General features: G+C 41.4%; 2 protein-coding genes across 2 annotated transcripts in view; both read right to left on the reverse strand.

Annotated features, from left to right (window-relative positions):
• The window catches only part of rapgef6 (Rap guanine nucleotide exchange factor (GEF) 6), a 156,711-nt gene extending 156,043 nt beyond the window's left edge, over positions 1–668 (reverse strand). The window contains exon 1 of the mRNA XM_039777963.1: positions 230–668. Coding sequence (XP_039633897.1) covers positions 230–304 — 75 coding nt within the window. The 5' untranslated portion in view covers positions 305–668. The remainder of the gene's footprint in view (positions 1–229) is intronic.
• Positions 669–6,159: 5,491 nt separating this feature from the next.
• The window catches only part of fnip1 (folliculin interacting protein 1), a 39,794-nt gene continuing 24,333 nt past the window's right edge, over positions 6,160–21,620 (reverse strand). Inside the window, exons 9-19 of the mRNA XM_039777298.1 lie at positions 20,452–20,587; positions 19,395–19,596; positions 18,608–18,693; positions 17,721–17,743; positions 13,832–13,955; positions 11,564–11,733; positions 9,254–11,000; positions 8,985–9,150; positions 7,569–7,769; positions 7,342–7,457; positions 6,160–6,869 (exon numbers count right to left, since the gene is read on the reverse strand). Of these exons, the coding sequence (XP_039633232.1) occupies positions 6,791–6,869; positions 7,342–7,457; positions 7,569–7,769; positions 8,985–9,150; positions 9,254–11,000; positions 11,564–11,733; positions 13,832–13,955; positions 17,721–17,743; positions 18,608–18,693; positions 19,395–19,596; positions 20,452–20,587 (3,050 nt within the window). The 3' untranslated portion in view covers positions 6,160–6,790. The remainder of the gene's footprint in view (positions 6,870–7,341; positions 7,458–7,568; positions 7,770–8,984; positions 9,151–9,253; positions 11,001–11,563; positions 11,734–13,831; positions 13,956–17,720; positions 17,744–18,607; positions 18,694–19,394; positions 19,597–20,451; positions 20,588–21,620) is intronic.

A 21,620-nucleotide genomic window follows, 5' to 3' on the forward strand; every position in this document is an offset into this window, starting at 1 on the left:
TGCATCGCTACAGTGTGTACTAATTAGCATGTGAGTGTATTGAAAAGTCCTAATGAGATAGTTAGCTAGACCACAAGCAACTTACTGTGGACTAACTCCAGTCAAACTCCACCGACAGCTGAGTGAAGTTTTCCTGCAGCGAGGTGAAGCAACAGTTTGATTTTGGCTAACATTAGCAAGGCGATGCTAATTTAAAAAAAAAAAAAAAAAAAACGATAGTTTTGTTTACCTCTGCTGTCCGTAGAGAGGGCGGTTTCTTCAAAGCCAGTTTGAAAGAAGTTTCCATGGCTCCGGTCATTTTCATAACTCAAATCCACCTTTTACTTCCTCTTTAGGTAGCCTCACATTCACGTCTCCTAGTTGCTCCTTTATCCTCGCCGAGCTGAACAAACTCACATCTCCGTGGATCTTGTCCTCGCCGAGTCGAGCATGGATGGAGTTTACCGAGCAGCTCCTTCTCCTCCAGAAGATTATAACACTTTTAACTCGCGTTACTGCGCGTCCGAAAAACAGTAGATTCCAGCAAAGTGTGACAGAAAGTTAAATCTATGGGACCAGTGGTCTTGAATTCTGTACATTTTTGTTAAAAGGAAATATCCACCTCAGTAGCCAGCGTCAGTCAGATCCAGGAGTTCAGATTTAGATCCCTCCTCCTGCCGATCTGAGTGTGGAGAGTTGACGACATCTGTCTGCACAGATATGATGCTGCATTCACTTAATGTCGGAAATAAAGGCATTTATGACACTAGTGACATACACATGGAGGATTCAAGTGTTATACTAATGTTAGCTTACTGCGCAAGATTGGATTATTATGTAGTATGGATGTCCATTACCGCCAAAGTGATGAAACGTCATAATGACAAACCTTCTCAAAATAATTACTCAGTAGCCTATCTCAAAATGACTTAGTTTCTCAAAATAACGAGACACGTTCACAAACTAATGAGAGAGTGGCTAAACAAAAAAGTATAAAAAGTAGGCCTACTGCAGCAGTAGCACATATAGCCTGGAGCAGGGTCATTAAGATAGTGACCTTAAGCAAGTTACAAAGCAATATCTAAATAACTAATATTACCCACCATAAACTATAGGCTACTATATCAATGAACTGAATCGGCAAAATTCCTGCATGTATACAAATTCAGCACGGGTGCATTTTATTGCTTGAATGAATTCCATTTATCATTTGTAAGACTATTTATTTTCTGGGAGCTCGAGTTTACGAGCTTCAAAAGGAGTCCTTCAATACAGCACAGATCCTCCCTCTGACTTCTGACACTTCTGAAGTCAGATTGCTCAAATGCAAAATGATCAGGAATAATCAGACTACTGAAGTGCATTTAAAAGCAACAGCTCACGCAAGACATTCATTGTGGTTTAGCGGAAAATGACAGTTAAACCTGTAATGTAATAGCGTTAGCTACAAGCGTATCCAGTGTCAACGCGCTTTTCCTATTTATTTATGTAAATCTAAATTTAGATTAAACGCTTAATTTAATCAACAGTGCTTAACGTCATGTTTTCCGATCGCCTCTTAAAATATATCCACTTGAAGACAGTGGGATTAGTCCTACTGCAATGTTGTCACTAGGAGACTCTATGTGCTACCGCACACACACACACACACACACACACACACACACACACACACACACACACACACACACACACACACACACACACACACACACACACACACACACACACACACACACACACACACACACACACACACACCTTTTAGCCAGGACACTCCTTCCTTTATTGCATAACTGTGGTGTGTGCGCTCCTTTCGTTTTACCTCCCGTGCCGTGAGGAGGGTGGGGTGGAGCCACAGCCAGTTTGTAAATCGAAAAGGTGGTTAAATGTGTGATCCAGATGGTGAGCGGATCACTAGAAGTCCAACAAACAAACAAACGTGCTATTCTTGTACAGAGTTCGCACTGATTTATAGCTAGGCTACTTTCTGTTTAAAAATTAAAAATAAAAATGAGGCAATTTCACAGCAATGGATGAATTATCATTGATAAACTGATCTGCATATACAATTAAAACGAGTCAATCAATCATTTTGAAGGCAAAGAAAAAACAACGCAAACCTAAAACCAGTTCACACGTGACAATTACACAAACTTGTGATAGTTTATTTAAGTTTGTGGGGTTAGGTAGAGAAGAAACCACAGCTGCTAATCAGAGATGTGAAGAAACACTGACTTGGAGCTGCTTCACTGAATCAGAGCGAGGCCTGTGGTTTCACAGGGAGCTTGGGATGTTGATGTCTTCTAAACAGGTACAGACCAGAGTATGTGGTCATATCTACTGCACTGTCTCGGAGTAATACCCCCACCCCCCTTTCCCTTCGACTCTGTGAAAGAAAACATACAGTACGTAGAGACACAAATACTGAACATCGGCATCTTTATTGCACAACATTCCCATAAAATTGGGAAAAAAATAATTTGAGGGGACAATTCTTAAAAGACATTCTGTACAAATACATGGAAATAAACAGAGTATGTACAGTTTACATGAAACGTTACACATACCATGGGCAACTTTATAATTTACTCATATACAAAGAGGGCAAAGCAGATAGAAATTCATACCTTTTTAAACATAATGGCTGGGTTGTACAAAAATGTAGGCTGATACAGCGGAGCATCTTCAATGCAGTAACAAGCATGTCTACATCAATTTTACCAGCAAAATGAGTTCTCCAGAAGCCTGTGATGCATTCATGCCACATCTCCATTAAGACTTGGGTCATATACAGGGTGCGATTTGAGTTTATAGAAACAAACAAACACTGTTCTCAGGGTCACACTGACCGTTATTCCTGCTGTTTTTCCTTTCTTTTTTTTTTTAAACAATACAAGCCATTCTCTGTGTTGAGTTACCTAAACTCACTCCCATATACACAATGTTTAAGGAAGATTATTAGAAATATGGGGAAGTTAATTTCCAGAAACAGGTGAATTTTTTATTGAGCTGGCTGCTGGCTATTGACTTTGTCCCTCTGCCTGCAATTCTCTCTCCTATTTTGTCTGCAATCAAACAAATGAAATAAAGATTAATTTCCAACGCTGACATCCCATGACAAGAAGAAGTAATAATAACATACAATGTATGCCCAGGACAGAAGCTGTGAGAGCAACTCAACCTCCCTTTTACACCCAGCAAATCGCACCCTGGCTATATGGCATAACAACAAAAATCATCTGTCAATGTCATGGACAATCAAACAGAAAACAAAAGAAAAAAAGTCTGCTACTATAGTAATGGTATTTTGCGTGTTTTTGTGAGTATAACTGTCATAGAAACAGGTTTGAAAATAGTGTTAACCGAGATTTTTTATATATATATATATATATATATATATATATATATATATATATATATATATATATATATATATATATATATATATATATATATATATATATATATATATATATATATACACACACACACACACACTGTAAGGCCTCCTGTGTTCTTCTACTCTCTGTAGCACACATCGAAGACGTAAACATTGTAAAAAGGTGGCAAAGCTATAAAAGTGTGAAAATATCTCAGCATTTTGGTTTTAAAATATATGTAGATGATGCATGTTTTAGCTTTTCCACAGTAGAAAGGGACCCTTCTCCTCCCTTAATCACATTCTAAAGCAAACACGTGTGTGTAACGATCATCCTAAGGAATTTAACAGCCTTTCCTTTTCCTAAGAACACAGCATAAGAGTCTGCACGCAGTTGATGCTGACATTCCTCTGATTAAAGTAGCTTAAAAAGTATACCTCAGGGGTTTCTATGGGGCAACTGTAAATGTGTGTCATCCACAGCCCACAGGAGGATCTGAGGTAGTGCTGTACCTATGATAAGAATGTCAAAGCCACTTTTAGCCATTTCAAAACCAGTTTGTAGAACCAACGATCACGGTGTGCATCGATTACCCCCATGTGGCCAGAAAATAGGCTTTTAAGTCAGGCGTGCATTGCAATTTGACAAGAAAATCAAATTTGTCATTGAGATATCTCAGGGAAATTTGGCTTGTAAACAAATACATGAAGATAAATGAAATAACATAATTGGCATGATATTGATATGTTCTCAATGATATTTACCTCAAAGTAATGTTTAAAAATGCCCATCTGTTTCATTCAAACTCTTAGTCACTTCGTACGACTGGGTTTAAGATTGTCCAGAGAGGGGAAAAAAAATAAAAATAAAAAAAAAAGCAGTAGAAGAAACAATCCATTATTATTATTATTATTATTATTATTATTATTATTATTATTATTATTATTATTATTATTATTATTATAATACTGTAGATCTCCCTAACCCCTTGCCATTCTGACGGCGCCGCCAGCGGGCCTGGACAACTTTTTGTCTTTCAGAGGCTGCAGCAGGCTCACATTTGAAGACAGAGTGAAGATATTGATAGAGTGAATATATTGGTATCTTATGAAACTAGATGATCTAAGGAATCCAATGGTACCAACCATGCCATGCTTGTCAGGAAGGTGGCTAAATAACGCTCTAAAGTAGGCTCAATTTTGGCGAGGGAAAAACCAGCATGTCCATTTTACAAGGGGTCCCTTGACCTCTCATCTCAAGATATCTGAATGGAAATGGGTTCTATGGGTTACACGCGAGTTAGTCTGGATCGATGCCGGTTCATTTACCGGACCGTTCCGGTGCCGCTGGAAGTTCCGCCGGATGTCCCTCACTTTCCTCTTTCTTTGTGTTTACAGTAAACTCTGGTCCCAGCGAGGAACAGCAACCGGAACCTCTGAGCAACGTTACGCGTTGAAAATGGCAACTTTTGAAGAACATTTGGATCGTGCAACAAGGCAGGCCTGCTTGGTTCGTTCGGGGAATGATTGTAAGGATTTACAAAGAATATGTTTACGGCACTCACTCTCTAACTGGGACATTTTGGGTCCTAAAGGCGGGGATCTGCTATGGACAAAATACACATGGCGATATACTGGTAATAACCGTGTATCCAGCTAATTTAAGTAGCTCATGTTACTGTATTGTGTGAACAGTTACAGTAACTTCATTTAATAGTATATGAAGAGTTTTCTTTTGCGGTTGAAAATGTTGCACCAAGACAAGTTCCTTCCCGAGACTATTTTGCAGAGCCACGCTAGCTGCGCCCGGAACTTAGCACCGCCCACAACAATTGTGATTGGTTTAAAGAAATGCAAACAACCCCTGACCGTTTTTTTTCTTCTCCTATCCAGGAGTTATTAGATACTGACGACCTTCCTCCAGCTGTAAAAACCTAACACAAAAAACCAAAAAATCCCCCCCTCTACCCCCCCCCCCCCCCCCCCCCCCTTTTTGTTCTCTACAACATTTTTTTTTTTTTTTTTTTTTTTTTTTTTTTAACCTTCCTCCACAACGGGGGGAGAGAGAGGCCGCACCACCCCCCCCCCCCCCCCCCCCCCCCCCCCCCCCCCCCCTTATAAAAAAAAAAAAAAAAAAAAAAAAAAAAAAAAAAAAAAAAAAAAAAAAAAAAAAAAAAAAAAAAAAAATTTCACCTATTCTAAAATGGTGTATTCAAATATTTCTGCATTTTGGGGTGTTGGAGTTGCTTAAATTGGGTATGACTGCAAGGCTGAGACTCTTGTAGATGCAATGAGAGCAATTGTATTTCTGTGCGATGATGATAGTCCACATAATAGCCCTTTCAAATTTAGTTAGACCATTTTCTAAAATTTGAGTCAATGTATAAAGTGACCTGTTGTGACCTCCAGCATAATCACATGAAACTTGGCCTTCATAGGTATATTGACCATAAGTGGGTGTCTCAGCAGAAGTGCTCCTCAGCCAATCGCCGAAAAATGCAATTCTTGCAGAAATCTCCAAATGATAAAAGTTTTTGATACTAGACCATTTTTCTATGGTGTTCCTCAAGGTCTTGGTGTCTTAATGTGGCATTTTGGAGGGATTTTTGATTTGATTTTTTTTCAGTCATTCTCGGGTGGTAAAAAATGGTTAGATTTTGCACCAAATCTGTGTAACAAATGGTATCAACCCAAAGACTTCTGCAAAAACTTATGAAACATAAGTGAGCATGAGAATGGCCGTCATAAACTCATATCGTAACGTAATAAGCCCTTATACACTTTCAGGATGTATTTAATTAAATTAATTAATTGACTAATATTTATTTCTGATTTATGACTTAAAAAACTTGACACAGTGCTGAGCTGCATGTCAAATCCTCAGGTTCCCAGCTTTCCAATGCTGTGTACTTTTATGTGGATTCTACCGTTGACCTGCTATTACCCTCTAAACATCCCCTGTCGCCCCCAACATACCCCTCTAGAAAAAAGGGGGCGGAATGCTAAGGGGTTAAAGTTTCATTCTAAACTGGAAAAATGTATAAAGTCTTTGGCTTTTGTGTCCAAAAACAAAAGAGTTCTGCTTTAAAAGAAACATTCAAACAACTGGAGAAGGTCATTTGGAGAAGGGATACAGTTATCTGCAGAGCATCACTCCCATCTGTGGGACTGTGGTCTCTAGTTCCTCCCTGTGGTGCAACATCTGTATCGCACCACATTCAGCAGCAGTGGTAGTGAAGGGAGGAGCTGGCTGTGGCTGTGGTCCTTAAAGATGTGCACTGCTAAGGCTCAGAGCAAAGACCCTACTTAGCTCAGGCATGTGGGTCAGGAAACCATGGATGGCCGTTTTTGGTGCCAGGCTGGCACCACCCAGGTCTGACTGGCTTCCTCAGACAGCTCACTGCTTGGGACCTTAGTGCAATTACAGTCTCATAGTAGGATCTGGGCCACATAGGGGGAGTGAGTGCTGGCCACTGCAGCCAACAGTGGAAGGTCGCTGGACTCGATTCTGCAATGATACCAGAGCAAAGATCAGGATATGTTAAGTGCCCTACTTAAAATGACAGAAAAAAAAACACAGTGACACACTGAAATTATGAACATTTCAGCACCATTTTTGTATGGCCCTAAAACCTTTACTTTACACTGATACCTTGCAAGCTACAGATCTACAGATCATCTGCACTGTTTTGCAGTTCTTTTTTTATCTTGAACATATCAAATTATAGCAACATGTATTCAAGTTATTTTGTGTTGCACAAGAATCTATACACAACACATTTTGTTCGTGTAAAACCATTGGCCGGACAGTTTATTGGTTCACCTGCGTGCATCTTTATTTGCATCCTCATGGGTGTGCACGAGACAAAACAGGCACCAGCTGCTTGATGTCAAAAACTCCACAGGGTACGTTTTCGTAATATATTTTAATGTCAAGCCTTAAAGCACCTGTGTGTTGATCATAAAGGTTAACTGCTTACCCCAAGACCATGCCCAGTTCTTTCACATGGACTCTTGTCTGGCCCTTCAAATACTCAGCAAGCATCCTACTCTTAAAGTAGATTTCCTGCAGGCGGTCCTCAAGGTGCATTATACACTAAGGAAGAGAGGAGAGAGACAAACACATGGTTGGTAAAGCACAAGAATCAAAATGGTAATGCCTGTATACTGAAAGATAATCAGTGTTTGACTGAGAGGTGTAACATACAAAGTTGGGTGAGAGGTTGAGTTTGTAGAGCTGGTGAGTGGATTGCAATAAGCTGGAAACCAGGTTGGAAACCAGGACTTCCTTCCCCAGCTTGTTGATGTCCGTGGCTCGTCTCTGACTGCTGGCCACCTGCACTGTCCACTTGTCTGTGTCTGCTATAATGCAGACGGCCTCCGCTATGGGCTCATCCAGTACTGGATGCTACAAAGGACAAGAACATTCATTCACTTAATCCTTGTTAAGGTGTTCGGGTCTGTGTGTTTGCTATAAGAAAATGATGCTATTTATTATTTCTTCTAACTCAAAACTCATTGGCCTTGGCTCATTTTCTGTGAAGAACATAAAGAATAACTTATTTTCAATGACTGCACACGGTACACCCCCTACACATAACTATTACATATGTTCGGGTCTACTGGACACAAGTGTAATAATTGTAGGTGCTATGGAACTGTGTCCTCCTCCTAACTGGGCCTGCTGTGTGTGTGTGTGTGTGTGTGTGTGTGTGTGTGTGTGTGTGTGTCTCTGTCTGTCTGTGCATCTCTGTGTGTGTCTGTGCATCTGTATGTGTGCGTGTCTGAGTGTAGGTGTCTGTGTGCTGGAATGTGGTCTTTCTGCACCTGCTATTCCCACACAAAGTTACAAAGTTGTTACATTTCACGCACTTTCACCTGTTCTAATTAAGTTCTAAGAAATAAGCACCAACAATGATCAAAAATCATGTTTCTATTTTTTTACCTTTTTATAATTGAATTTCCTTGTTTTCTCACAAAAAAACGAAATTGATAAGAAATATGATGTCACAGGGGTAAATGGCAAATATGAACCATAAATGTTGTATATATCATTGGTAATTGAGGTAAAGTAAACATCTGTTAATGATGATAAAAGAACATTGAAAAAAGCTTCAAAAACGTGGGACAAAAACAAAAACTTCAAATAAAGTGTAGAAGAAAATCGACAAAGACATCGAAAAAAGTGACCAAAAAAATTGGAAAAAACGACAAAAGTGTTTAAAAAAGAACGACCAAAGCTATAGTGACGACCAAAAAAAAGTTTTCATTTTAAATTTTGACCTAGAAAAATTAAAAGTTGCATGGTCGACAGGAAGACAAGTATTTTTAAAAGCCTAATAATGTGGTGGGTCCACCAGACCCGGGAACATTGGCTGTGAAACTAAAATATGAACACCTTACAAGGGTTAAACCAATAAAACATGCAAAAGGGGGATTCATCGCATATTAATGCATGCCTCAAACTCTAATGAGAGATACATGAGAGAGCCTTATATAAGGCAATTACTTGTTTTACAGTGACATTGCAAGGGTGCGTTCACACTAAGGATGCTTGAGACATTTAAATGTCAATAAAAAAATAGCCCCCTAAATAATAGGTCCAAACACTTCAGTCCTTTACCTGAATAGCATGGGTTAATTCAGCCATGAGGCACTGCCGTAGCTTCTCGTCGCTTGGCAACCCATGCAGTACGAAGTCTGGCACGTAGGTGGGGCAGTAGCCTCCAAACAGAGACCGGCCAAAATTGGCAATGGTTGGCTTTGAGTAGTTCTCTACCAACTTCGACCTTTAAATCAAACATAGGACACAATACATTAGTCTCACTGTTCGTGAACAGGAAGAGAAAGTCAGCAGGGAAGTGCGTCTGAATGTATCAGTCCTCTACTCACCCTGGGAAGGGCACCAGCACTTCCTCCTGCCAGTCCTCTGTCTCCTCACTCTCACTGTCCCCCAGCGCACTGTCTGAGCTCTCGTTGCGTGGTATCTCCCAGTCGTTGACAGGTACCACCTTACACTTTTGGTCATCTTTGCTGTTGCCGTTTCCATCCTGTGGGATGGGGACTGACAACAGAGGACCCTTGTCCTCAGCACAACAGCCCCTGCAGCAGCAGGTGTCAGAGGAATCTGTAGACCCACACCTGCACCTCCTCTGGACATCTAACAAAGTGTCTTTCTTCCTGCTGGATCCTGCCTCTCCACTACCTGAACCTAAACAGAGCCTTAAACCCTGACCCGTGACTGCACCCTGAAAGCTGTGACCCCCTAAGTCACCAGAACAGGGGACTCCCGAGGGGTCCAGCAAGTCTTTGTGCATACTGTCTGTGGTGCTGGCCTCCTGTAGTTTGGCCACATCGTCTATAGTCCTAGTCTCCACAGGGTTTTCCGGGCTGAAATACTCTTCAAAATCATCCATACAATTTAGGCTCCAGGGGGGCATCTTACTGGACACCCGCTGCAGGGCAGGAGCCGCCTTGGTCGGTTTGGTTTGGTCCTCTGACGCACTGGTGTTGCTGGTCTTTGAATCTGCTACTCTCTGCAGCTGCTGCGGTTGCTGTTGATAATGTTGCCTGTGATGCTGCTGCTGCTGCTGCTGCTGCATCAGCAACAGCTGCTGGTGAAGTGGATGCTTGTCCTTGAGGTGTTTCTTGTGCTTTTTGAATTCCTCCTCCACCTTCCTTCTGCGGCTCTCTGTGTCAGACTCAGGAGACATGGAGTCTCCAATAAGGAAAGTGACTTTTGATGCCAGCTCCTCCTCTTCTGTTAGAGACAAAGCCATGGGCCCCGTCACGGTGTTTCCCGGTATCAATGGTACTGGCAACGCAGCAGCAGCCAGGTTCTTATCTGGGGGCTTCTTCTCTAGAGGGACCCCCAAGGGCCGAGTAGCCAGCACTCTAGTGGGCTGGCTCCCCATGCCCGCGTCCACCCCAGCCTCTGCCTCAGAGTTTTTACCCTCTGTGGTGACAGGAGTTGGGGGTGGACTCGATGCCAGGGTCGTGGGTTTTGGGTCTCTCTTTGTCTCTTTATCCAGCACACAGACCTGCTCCCTGGGGGATGCCGAGCCAACACGCAGCACTGTCTCCACTCGGGTCTCTGTGGCCACTGGGCTGCAAGACTCCCTGCGCAACTCCCTGGTTTCAGGTGCTTCTGCAGTCCTGATAACAGGGTTGTTACCCTGGCTGTGTCCCATCTGAAGCACACTGCTCCTGGACCCATGACTCTCACTGCTGTCCTCCTCCTCTTCCTCCTCATTCGTGTCCCCGGCTCCATTCTCCACCTCTGTGTCTGTGTATGTGCTGCTCTGGAGGCTGTTGTCTGAAGGGTAGCTGCTGTCCTCTGCCACAGTCTGCCGACTGTGGGCCCCTTGAGACAAGTAATCCCCGCTGGGTTTATGGACAGTAACCAGGACATAGTCCGACTCCTCCACCTCTCCTTTCCTTAGGGAGGTGGTGATGAGGGAGCCGGGAATGACAATGGCCTCATCCTCAGCGCTGTCCAGCATGTGGGTCTCCAGCAGCTCGGAGCAGCGGATGAAGTATGTGAGGACGTAGAGGAGTCTCTGGACCAGCTCCTGTCTGCGGCCTACCACCACTGTCCTCGACAGCCGCACCGGTGAGCCAATGGACCCATACAGGTCTCCTACAAACAGTGACGAAAAAAAAAAAACATTAGCACTGCTGAAAGGGTCTTTAGATTCATCAATTTCTTTGAATAGGTAATGTCTGCATAATCATTGGTAAGATCTTCAAATTAAACTGTTTATATGCAGATTTTGTTTAAGTTTATTTTACTTTTTTTCAGAAAATTACAATTTCCCATACTCAAAGTTACGTTTGAACAATTTTCAGGCAATCATGCCCAGTTCTTCTTTTTTAGACTGTCTCAGTACACTTTTTTTCTGGTATGCAATCCTCACTTATAAACACTAGGTGTCACCATGAACTCACTTTCTATAAGTTTCTCATGTCACTTGAGGTGAACGTGTGGACTATTTAACATACTCTTTAAGCGGTTTGTGTATTTACAGGATATCATTACTTGCTATATGCACCTATAAATCAACTAAAGCCATACATACATACATACATAAATACATACATGCATACTGTACACATACATAATAGAGTTGCATGTAGACAAGATAGTCTAGTCCTAAGTTGTCTTTGTGCTGAAATGATTAATAATTGGAGGTTAGGACTCACCTAGCTGTGCCCAAAGTGGGTTGTAAGGATGTGTCTTTGCCAGCATGTTGACGCTCTGGGAGGAGTGTTTCTCCAGGAAGATCTTGATTGGAGGCTGCCCATTGGGCATGACGGTGGGCACCCAGGCCAGATGATTGGTCAGGATGGCGGTCAATAACGCGGGGAGGAATCTGGAATATAAGATATGAGACGGTCAGCAGAAAGTAGAGGAGAATTCAAAAACGGACTTCCTAGTTAGGTGCACATTCTCAGTATCCCTCCTGACCTTGTTTGGTTAGGTCAAATGTTTTCTCACTCCACACAAAGCTTTAGTCAGGGGTTTTCTTGCTGGGCTGGACACACATTCATTGTTTGCAAAACACACGTACACAGATGTATGCAGATACACACACACAATCTATTAGCATGATTCACTTCTCAGTCCTGACCACAAGTGTCTACTTCCCTTCCTGTCTTATGACTCAACACTATCATGGTGTGAGTCAAGTTCAATCATGTGCTAGAACAGTTGTGACTGCGGCAGTCATCAAACCCATCTGTCATGGGAATACTGATGGGATGCCTCAGAAAAGACATTATGTTATACAGTAAGACAAGTGGTTGCCAGGGAGACACAATGCTTCATTCGAGAGTCAACACTATGTAAAAGTAGTTGTGTGGTAGTCATTCTAATCAGTGCTGTTGGAAATGGTGACTTTTACTGAGAACTGATGCTAAGAATAATAATAGTTGCCTAGGAGACAGTTTTTATTCATGGTCAACATTCAGAGCTTGGAGGGATTTAGAGAACATGAGAACGTTAAATGCCTGTGGACCATGTAGTGTGGAACGGATGTTTTAAAAAATTCACCATTTCTGATAGTATTCCTCAATCTTCATAATTAAAAATACATTTAAATCAAATGAGTGTGGGTGGCACCGTGATGTATTTTAGAATAGAATAGAATAAATCTTTATTGTCCACCAGGGTGGAAATTGATGTATTTTTACATGACATTTTCTGTTGCTCATGTTTGTATTTCCACGCTCTTCTTTTGATTCTTCATCCATGGTGGCTGTGGTTGCTTATGCAACATTGTTGGTGCCAGAAACACACAGGAACACTATTGTCATAATCACTCATTTATCAAGCGTAAATACTAAATGTTTTCTGCCTTTTTGTATTTTATACTTTTTTTATAATAATGATAAACTTCGGCAGGAGTTAACAATCACCTGATTTCCTTAGCAGATTTCAAATTCAAGTCCACCATTGACTCTTCCTGTACATGGACTGGTTAGATCTAAGCGAGGTATAGATCTTTAAGGTTAACTTATATCTTGTTGTGTTCAGATGTTATTTTAATGATTGTTTTATCATATTTTGTTGTGTTTATTTTTTACTCTCAAGTTTGTCCGCTTTCCTTTATTTGCAGGTTTGTCTAATAGTTTTGCTTCATTCAATCAGTGATTAAGCTTAGAAAAACACATCTTTTAAAAATGTCCTTTAAGACATACTTGATGAAATAATTAAGTGTACTGAATTCTACATAAACCAACTGTACTGAATACGGGTGCCATGTTCAATAAAGGCCTTGCTACCAATTCATACTGTATATGTACAATTAGCAGTGGTTTGACATGGCTTAGTAACACCAACAATAAGCAATTAGAGACTGGCAGGGATCTTCTCATTCACAGCTCCCTCTGAGCCAGACAAATAACTACAGAGGGTGAAACATTCACAGTGTGTGTGAGTGTGTGTGTGTGTGTGTGTGTGTGTGTGTGTGTGTGTGTGTGTGTGTGTGTGTGTGTGTGTGTGTGTGTGTGTGTGTGTGTGTGTGTGTGTGTGTGTGTGTGTGTTCAAGTGTAAGAAAGGGAGAGAAAGACCATAGACTATGTAGAATAGAATAGAATGAATGGTGTCTGTGAACCTGCAAGTGTTTTTCTGTTAATAAGCAAAGTGGAAAAGCTATTCACGGTTCTTAATGTCTGAGTGTTGCTGTGCCCCTCTTTATATTTATGAGCTTGCTTGATTCCTGTCTGCTTTCTTAATGCTTTTCAGCTCAGAGAAGATCAAGTGGGGGTGAACTGTCTGGTTTTCACAGTAGGTGTGTTTGCTGTGGCCATACAAATGCTAAAAACCACTATGCTATATGATAGATATGTTTAAAAAAGCATATAATTTAGTTCCTTAAACCCGGTTTTGGGATACAACCTCTCCTGCAACATTTTTAGAAATTCAGTGACTGATGGCGGACTAAGTGTGAGTACAAGCAGACACTCAACTGGTTCTTGGAAGCCTGCTCCATCAACGTGGAGAGCTCCTTCATGAAGTGACCGCAGAGCTGGTTCTTCTCCGACGCTCCAGACATCATAGTCAACCAGACGGGCTCAGCCACCCGGGGAGGGGAAGGGGGGGGGGAAAAAAAAAAAAAAAAAAAAAAAACCAATTCTACAGAGATTTCTGCCTATAGGAGACCCTGGTTGTGTGTGCGCGTTTGTAAAAGTCCAACGAACTTGCTCGCACTCACACTGACTCTTGCACTGTACAGTCTGCGTGTGAGCTTGTGTGTATATCTATCTGTATGTGACTCAGTTGGGGTATTTGTCCATTGAAAAGGACTGGAGTTTCCATGAAACGTGGGGCGTGTTGGTGAGCATGTCTCGGCTGGAAGCCAAGCTTTGACACAGGGGCAGAGGGGAATCTCTGCAGCCTGAGGAATGTGGAAAATCAGGCGTTTTTTAGTCAGAGCTGAAATATTGACTGCAGCATTCTGGGTTTGAAAATGCAAAAATGTACAGGATAATCAAAAAAGATGTTTTATATGCTTTCTCTTATTCCTTGCAAACATATCAAATGAATCCATATTACAATTGTATCATCTCTGCAGCTGAAGTTTGCAACTACAACAACAACGCCAGGTTAATTTCAAAAGTAAAGCGTATAAACCAGCTGCTATCACCCCATGTGATCCTTGCAGGTTGTACTGATAGGGAATAAACATTTGTGCCGTTTTCCAAGCTTGATTAAGTCATCCAAGACTGTAAAGGTTAATCCTGCAGTAAACTCACAACCTAGACAGGCTTGATGCTAAGAGAAAACACAGGTGTCACACATTGAAAGTGACCTTCACTAGTTCTCCAGTATTCCAGTAAAACTATGGCTTAGGTTGATGTATTTTTCCAAAGAAAACAGGAACACCATGTACAGTCTTTGTTTGTGGCTTTATAAGAAGAAGTTATCATCAACTGGGTGCGAAAAGAAGAACAAATTAGTTCAACTGCATTGCATTAGTTGTTGCAAGTACTTCTTTTTTTGGTGGTTTTTTTTTACGGTTTAGTGTTGTAACCCTAAACCTGTCCTCTGGTGATTAATATCCTCACAATGACAGTTATTGGGGCAATGTACAAGGATGACAATTTTGAGAAAATTACAGCCTAATGTGCTTTATGATGTAGAAATTAATTTTTTAGTTTGATTAAATGTTTAATTTCTGTCTCCCAAAACTGGCATAGTCTCGCGTTCTCTCTTTTCAAGACTAAATCATTCAACCAGTGCATAGGTAAATTACAAAAGACCCCAGCATGACTTTTGCATTGGATAATCTGAGTTTGACTGATCAAATTCTTGACAATAACTTAATAATCACTGATGAATCATTAATTAACACAGTTTAGAGGGGCCACAGCAGGGTAAACAAGAATGGACTCCATGTCCCTTGTAACTCAGAACACCCAAAACATATACCAGACTCTCTTCACATCTCATTATCAGGAGGGTGGCAGAGATGATTCTTTTTTTGGACTGCAGCATCAAATGACCTAATAATGCTTTATTCATTCCTGCGTTATAAACAGGTTGTATTATGTGTGGCCTTTACAAGCCCCACTTGACCTTGCGGTGTCTGGTGTGTATTCACCTACTGAAACCCCCCCCCCCGCAGTGTCTGAGGCTGAGCCAGTGCTAGATGATGACTAGGAGTCTGGTCTCAGCCTCTCTGCAGCAGCTGTTCAGGTGAACTTTATAGGGTGCGGCTATGAGGTGAAATTAAACTGTGTTAGGCTGAGGAGCCAGATTTAAATTACCTCACTATGGAGGGAAGCAATTCAAACATTTCTGGCCTCATCCATTGCTTCTGACTTGTGCTGTGTTTTCCTAAGCCAATTTAAAAGACGCTTCTACATTTTGTAAGTTATAACTGTACAGTTATGGTCATCCTCTGGTTCCAATTACTAAGCAATCTCAATTTGGGGTAAAACTGCATTGCATGCAAACATGTATGCACTGTACTGTTTCTGCATTATAAATTGTGCAGGGTAGATTTTAACTGCTGTTGTACCGCTTTTTTGCATTTTTTTGAGCAAGTTTACTTTATGCTATTATAGGCTCTTAAAACTGACATGTTAAGCACTAATGTTAACTCTGAAGCAATTACCAGGGTGTAGAGTCCCACCGCTTCAGGTGGCTGCTATTTGGTGCATACTTTTATCCAAGGTGCTTCAGAGAAGAATAAGTGCACTTTTTATGTATGTGTGCTAAAATAGGAATAAGACTCCTAACCCTGGTGTGTTATGTGGGTTTGCTTCTCTCAGTACTACTGCTTGTTCTCTAACTGCAACCCCTAACATAACCCCAATATAGGCTGGTGTGACTTTAACGTGCGCATGCCTCTGCTAAGTGTACAGCTTATCTTTGCCAGCATGCGTGGGTATGTATGCATGCCCACCCTCCAACTACGTCAAAGCAGAATCAGCATTAAGCAAAGCATTTCCTCCAATTTCCTTCTGTAATGTTCCATGAAGTCAAACTCCCTTAATGGCAAAGGTGGCTACACTTATATTTAGCTGCTGTCTGAAGGTGAGATTTTACAGATATTTTGTTTGTCCCGGGCAGTAGCTTCCCTCCTGCTGGCACTGCACCAGTGTCTGAGGTAGATAGGGTTGCCACTCCAAAGGGTTGGGTTGCTGTGGCCGGCTGCCAACAGGCATATGACTGCAGCAATGAGGGGACCTCAGACAGGGGACTGCCACTAGCGCGAAAAAGGGCAAGCATATACAGCACACAAAGACACACACACAAAGACACACACACACACACACTTTGTGTTTTAGGAGTACTAAAGTCATACAGTATCGACAAGCACGTCACACCCATACATACATGCACACAAGCACAATTTTAGAACCTAATCAGAACAAATTTTGGATTTCATATTTGAAGTCATCACAAATAAAACATGAAATCATTCTTGAAACAGGATGAAGGGTAGTTGTGGTGCAGAGTTGAGAAGTAACTAGCTTCTAAAATGTCGGCCAAATAAGCTTTCCTAAACACAACCAAAGCCGTAAGCAAGAACTCCCAGCATGCACTGCAGTTACAATGCAACATCTTTGGTTTTCTCATGACAGCTAGGAAACCGTGTGTTCCTACTTTCTTTGACCCAACATATCTTACTGGGCTTGGTATTCATGTTATCAATTACTGTATATTTTAGATAATCAATTCATTTAAAAAGGAACCACAAATGAAAATATGAGAAAGGGCAGAGACTGTTAGCATCACACTGTCCTCACACACCATAGCGAGTATTCATTCATTATTAAATGCTGCGACACTTCAGCCCAATGCATAAGTAACTGGAGCAGAATTACAGCATTACAGAATCCCTTCACCTCACCTCCGTTACCTTCAGATTCCATTAATTCACCGGTTATACAGAGACACCAGCTGCTCACTGACAGTTATCATGCAGCCTATGCTAACAACATTATAGCAATGAGAAACAGCATTACATTCAATTGTTTGAACTAAATATTCTAACAAATGGCCATTTTAGGATACATTTGTGACAGCTATGTATCACAGTAATGTGACCATTGCCTAGTGAACATAAAAACTATTGCATGTAACAATGTTCTCTAGTGAACCTTTTGATAGATAAGATGCTTATTTTGTCTGCAGGCCACAGCAGCTGGTGAATATTAGATGTTATCAGCAAAAACATAATTTACTGCCTGCCTAATATACTGAAAATAAATTGTAAATGGTGCAAAGTAACCAATGAGCTTAACAAACTATGCTTGGAATGAAGGGAATGGGAAAAATACTTGCGTCATTAAAGCTGCCAAAATGATAACATATGATAATAATAATAATAATAATAAATTGAATTTATATAGTATGGGCACTTGGTGACTCTAAGGAATATTAGACTGGACTAGGCTGTAGATAAAATGCATGTTAAGCAGTTTATACTGTATATGGTTACACTTTATTTTATGACTTTAAATGGGAAATCTGTGATGTGAAAAGTTGTTTCACTGGAAGAAATTGTATCAGAGTTGCAATTCTGACAAATCCTACTTTGAAAAAAGTAAAAAAAACAAGAGCTAAAAGAAGAATCTATTTGAAAGATATGACGTGTGTCATAAGCTTAGTTTCCTGCCTCTTTTTCCTCCATCCTTCCCCAGTGCAGCAGCTACTTGTCACCTAGACAGAGCAATGTTTTACAGGTCCTTTACCTTCCCTCTCCCTTTCTAGCACACCTGCCTTTCCTCCATCATAACCTCACTGCAAGGAAACAAATTGATATTGACAAAATTAATAAAACATGTAGCATCCATTTCCTGGAAACAGATTTTAAATGTCACATTTTTCCTGAGTCTCCATGATGTGGAGACCTTGCACCCAGGGATAGAATGAGTGTTAAGCCACAGTACATAGAAACTGAATGACACAGTGATGTTGGCTTCTGTGAACTGAGTATTTGCAAATAAACAAGGCAGTAAAAAGACAGTGATTCTGGCTTAATAAAACTGAATGATTGTGTTTTAATGTTTTTTTGTCCCATGTAAAACGCTCAAATTTACGCCAAATTGCTGAATTATAAAGTTATAATGTGATGTGATATTGTGGCATAAGCACTCCCTAAAAAGGTTAACAAAAGCATCAGTGTTTGTCATGTTGGCAAGTTTGGTCATGAGGGAAATAAGGAAAATATAAATGATGTTAGATTATTTATCTGTCATACAGTAGAGAGTGAATGTGAGTTGTTGCCCAACCTGAACTCGTTCAGTCCATCCACCATTCGGCTGTAAGCCAAAGCCCTCTGGCTGGCATCAGCTGACCGCCGACTCATCTTCATGGCCTTGAAAGTGACACAACACACATGCACTTTGAGATATTTGGCACTTGAGCTGACAAACAAAGTTAAAGGAAAGGTGGAGCAAGGAATTTGTGACAGAGAAGAGAGGGAAGGGGGCTGAAAGGAAGATGCAGTGTAAAATTAGAAGTCATCCAGAGCTTTGATGGTGCCAACAACAGACACCAGAACCACAGATATTCAAGCTATGACAATTGACCAGCCAATCTGATAGCAACACTGCTCATTACAACAGCAAAGGGGTCTGAGGTTCGCATTTGATACTATTCATATCTCAATGCTAAATGGAGTTCACTGACATGCTATCTTTACAGTGTCAATCAGGGAGCTGATCAAGAATACAAATGCAGGAATCTCCCTTTAAAAAGATTAAATCTTTAAAGACGCCTACACATAACCAGCGGTAAAAACGCTCTGTGCTGGCCATTCCACACGCTGCGCTCAAAGTTCAAATTATTTCAACTTTGACCTCATTGCCACTGATCTTTCAAGGCGCAACCAATTCCAGAAGCAGTGATGACGTATACCTGCGCTGCACTTTGCCTCTCTGCTCTGCACCCTACCTCACGGTTTTGACGTGGAAAATGCTTAAACACATAATAAATGTTAATGTCAGTGAAAGAAACAACTCTTGTCAAATACAACATGTAGTTGGTCTATAGTCACAGTCATACACATTAAGTCACCTGTTCGATAGCACTCTTGAGTTTGTTCATGTGGCTTTCAAAGAGAGGGAAGTGGGAGAAAAAGAAATCCTGGAAACGGTTGTTCTCCTCAGGGTTGGGGGACAGCATGAAGATGACTCCGATGGCAATCTTCTTCTTCCGAGCCACGCCAAGGCTTGGTACACCGCTTTCGTCAGACATGTTAAAGCTCTCCTCGACTGACCTGATCGGGACAGGGTACAAAGGGAGTCAACTTCGGAGCCACTTCCAAAGCCTGAAATATGTGTGTGCAGCTGCTCAAACTTCCAAATGTTTACCTGCCATGTAAACCTGAATCCTAGTACTTTTGCCCATGAAGATCAATAAAGTTATATCTTACCTTATAGATGACATCACTAATCAGAAAACTATTTAGGTTCTCCCTAGATAAGTGTCTTTCTTGTACTTTTGCAGCAGGTTTATTCTGTTGACTAATATATATTATTATTATTATATATATAAATATTCTACATACAACAAACATGTTACATGTTTCAACAGTTAAGCAGAAAAAGATACTTAGGCATATCTGTTGAGCAAAGAAAACATGTCAAAAGACTTTTAATCATAGCCATTTTTAGTTTTGCAGCTGGTAAACAAGATGCTTTGGTGCTGCTGAACTGGACTGCCTGAAAGATTAGAGCACTCAGAGGCTGACAGCTGCATTTACGTGTGTGTGTGTGTGTGTGTGTGTGTGTGTGTGTGTGTGTGTGTGTGTGTGTGTGTGTGTGTTGAATTCTGAGGAAGTCTTAGCAGGATAAACTTTACAAAAGCGTGCCAGAGGGGAAGAAAAATGGAGGGGGGGGTTAGCGATTGGGAGAGACTTCTCTAAGTGTGTGTTTGGGAAGATGTGCAGAAAAGATCACGGAGCTTTCTCCTAAGCAGCACTTGAATTACGCCAAGTTTTGCGCGATTACATATGAAAGACGTAACTCTCCACAGTGGTTCTTCGCTGCATGTACATTCATATATATATGTGTTTGAACATGTACCTTGCACGGTGTGTGTGTGTGTGCATGCATGATTGTGTGTGTCTCACCATCGGGGGAAGACACCGTTTTCCAGGCTGGTGGTTTGGCTGCGGAGCCATCGGCGCTGGTAACTGGACGCGCAGCTGCTGGTCAGGGAGGAGCCAGGAGATGGGAAGGGAGTGATCAACAGGCTGCTCAGAGAAGCTAAAAGGGATAGGCGATGGGATGGAGAGAAGGATTGGAGGTAGATAAAGGAGAGGAGAGGATGGTTTGAGAAATTAAGAGAGCAAGAATAAAAAAAAAGGAGAACAGAAGGGAATAGGGAACAGATGGAGGGAATTGTGGGTGATGGAAGAGAAAAAGGTCAAGTGTGAGTCAGACAACAAGTGTGTAGGGTTACTCATTCTGAACGACACATTGTGTGCACACCCACCCACACTCTCTCTCCACCACACAGAGCTAGACAGAAATCTAGAGGACAATAACTGTACTACTTACTAAGACAAAGAACTTGAAAAAGGGCAAACATATAACACACACACACACACACACACACACACACACACACACACACACACACACACACACACACACACACACACACACACACACACACACACACACACACACACACACACACACACACACACACACACACACACTTTTTAGCTCCTAATTACTATCACTGCTTTCATATGATATCTAATATCAGTTAGCCTGCTAGCAGTCACATGCTGCAGGATACTTGGCTTTACACCAGGCTGACATGGTCATGACAACCTACACACATGCATGCACGCAAGCACACACGCCCTGATCACTGGGTTATTTACAGCCCGGGAAGCACGCACTGATCAATGGTCACATGAACCATTTAGACGGTGTGTGATCTTAAGTGTTTGACGTATGCAGAGAAAACTGTGCTAGAGAGTTGAAGATGTACCTGAAGAGCTATAATAAAAGAAGAGAAAAGGTAGATGGGATTGGAGTTTGTGTCACAGCGGGACGTGCAAGTATTTGTCTTTGTCAAAGTTAGCTATAGAGTGTGTAGGGAGGTGGAGAGTGTCGAGATGAGAGAATGAGGCTTGAATTAGAAGCTCATTTACTAGTTTTGAGAGCTGCTATATTTAATCCTTTGCATGTGACCCGGGTTTGAGCAGAAAGCACAATTCCTGTCATACCAGTCATGCCAGTGGGGCATGGTGGTGTTTGTAATGAAGGGGGGGGGGGGTCATTT

The sequence above is a fragment of the Perca fluviatilis genome, chromosome 16, assembly GCF_010015445.1.
Source record: "Perca fluviatilis chromosome 16, GENO_Pfluv_1.0, whole genome shotgun sequence".
In the NCBI taxonomy this organism is placed as follows: Eukaryota; Metazoa; Chordata; class Actinopteri; order Perciformes; family Percidae; genus Perca; species Perca fluviatilis.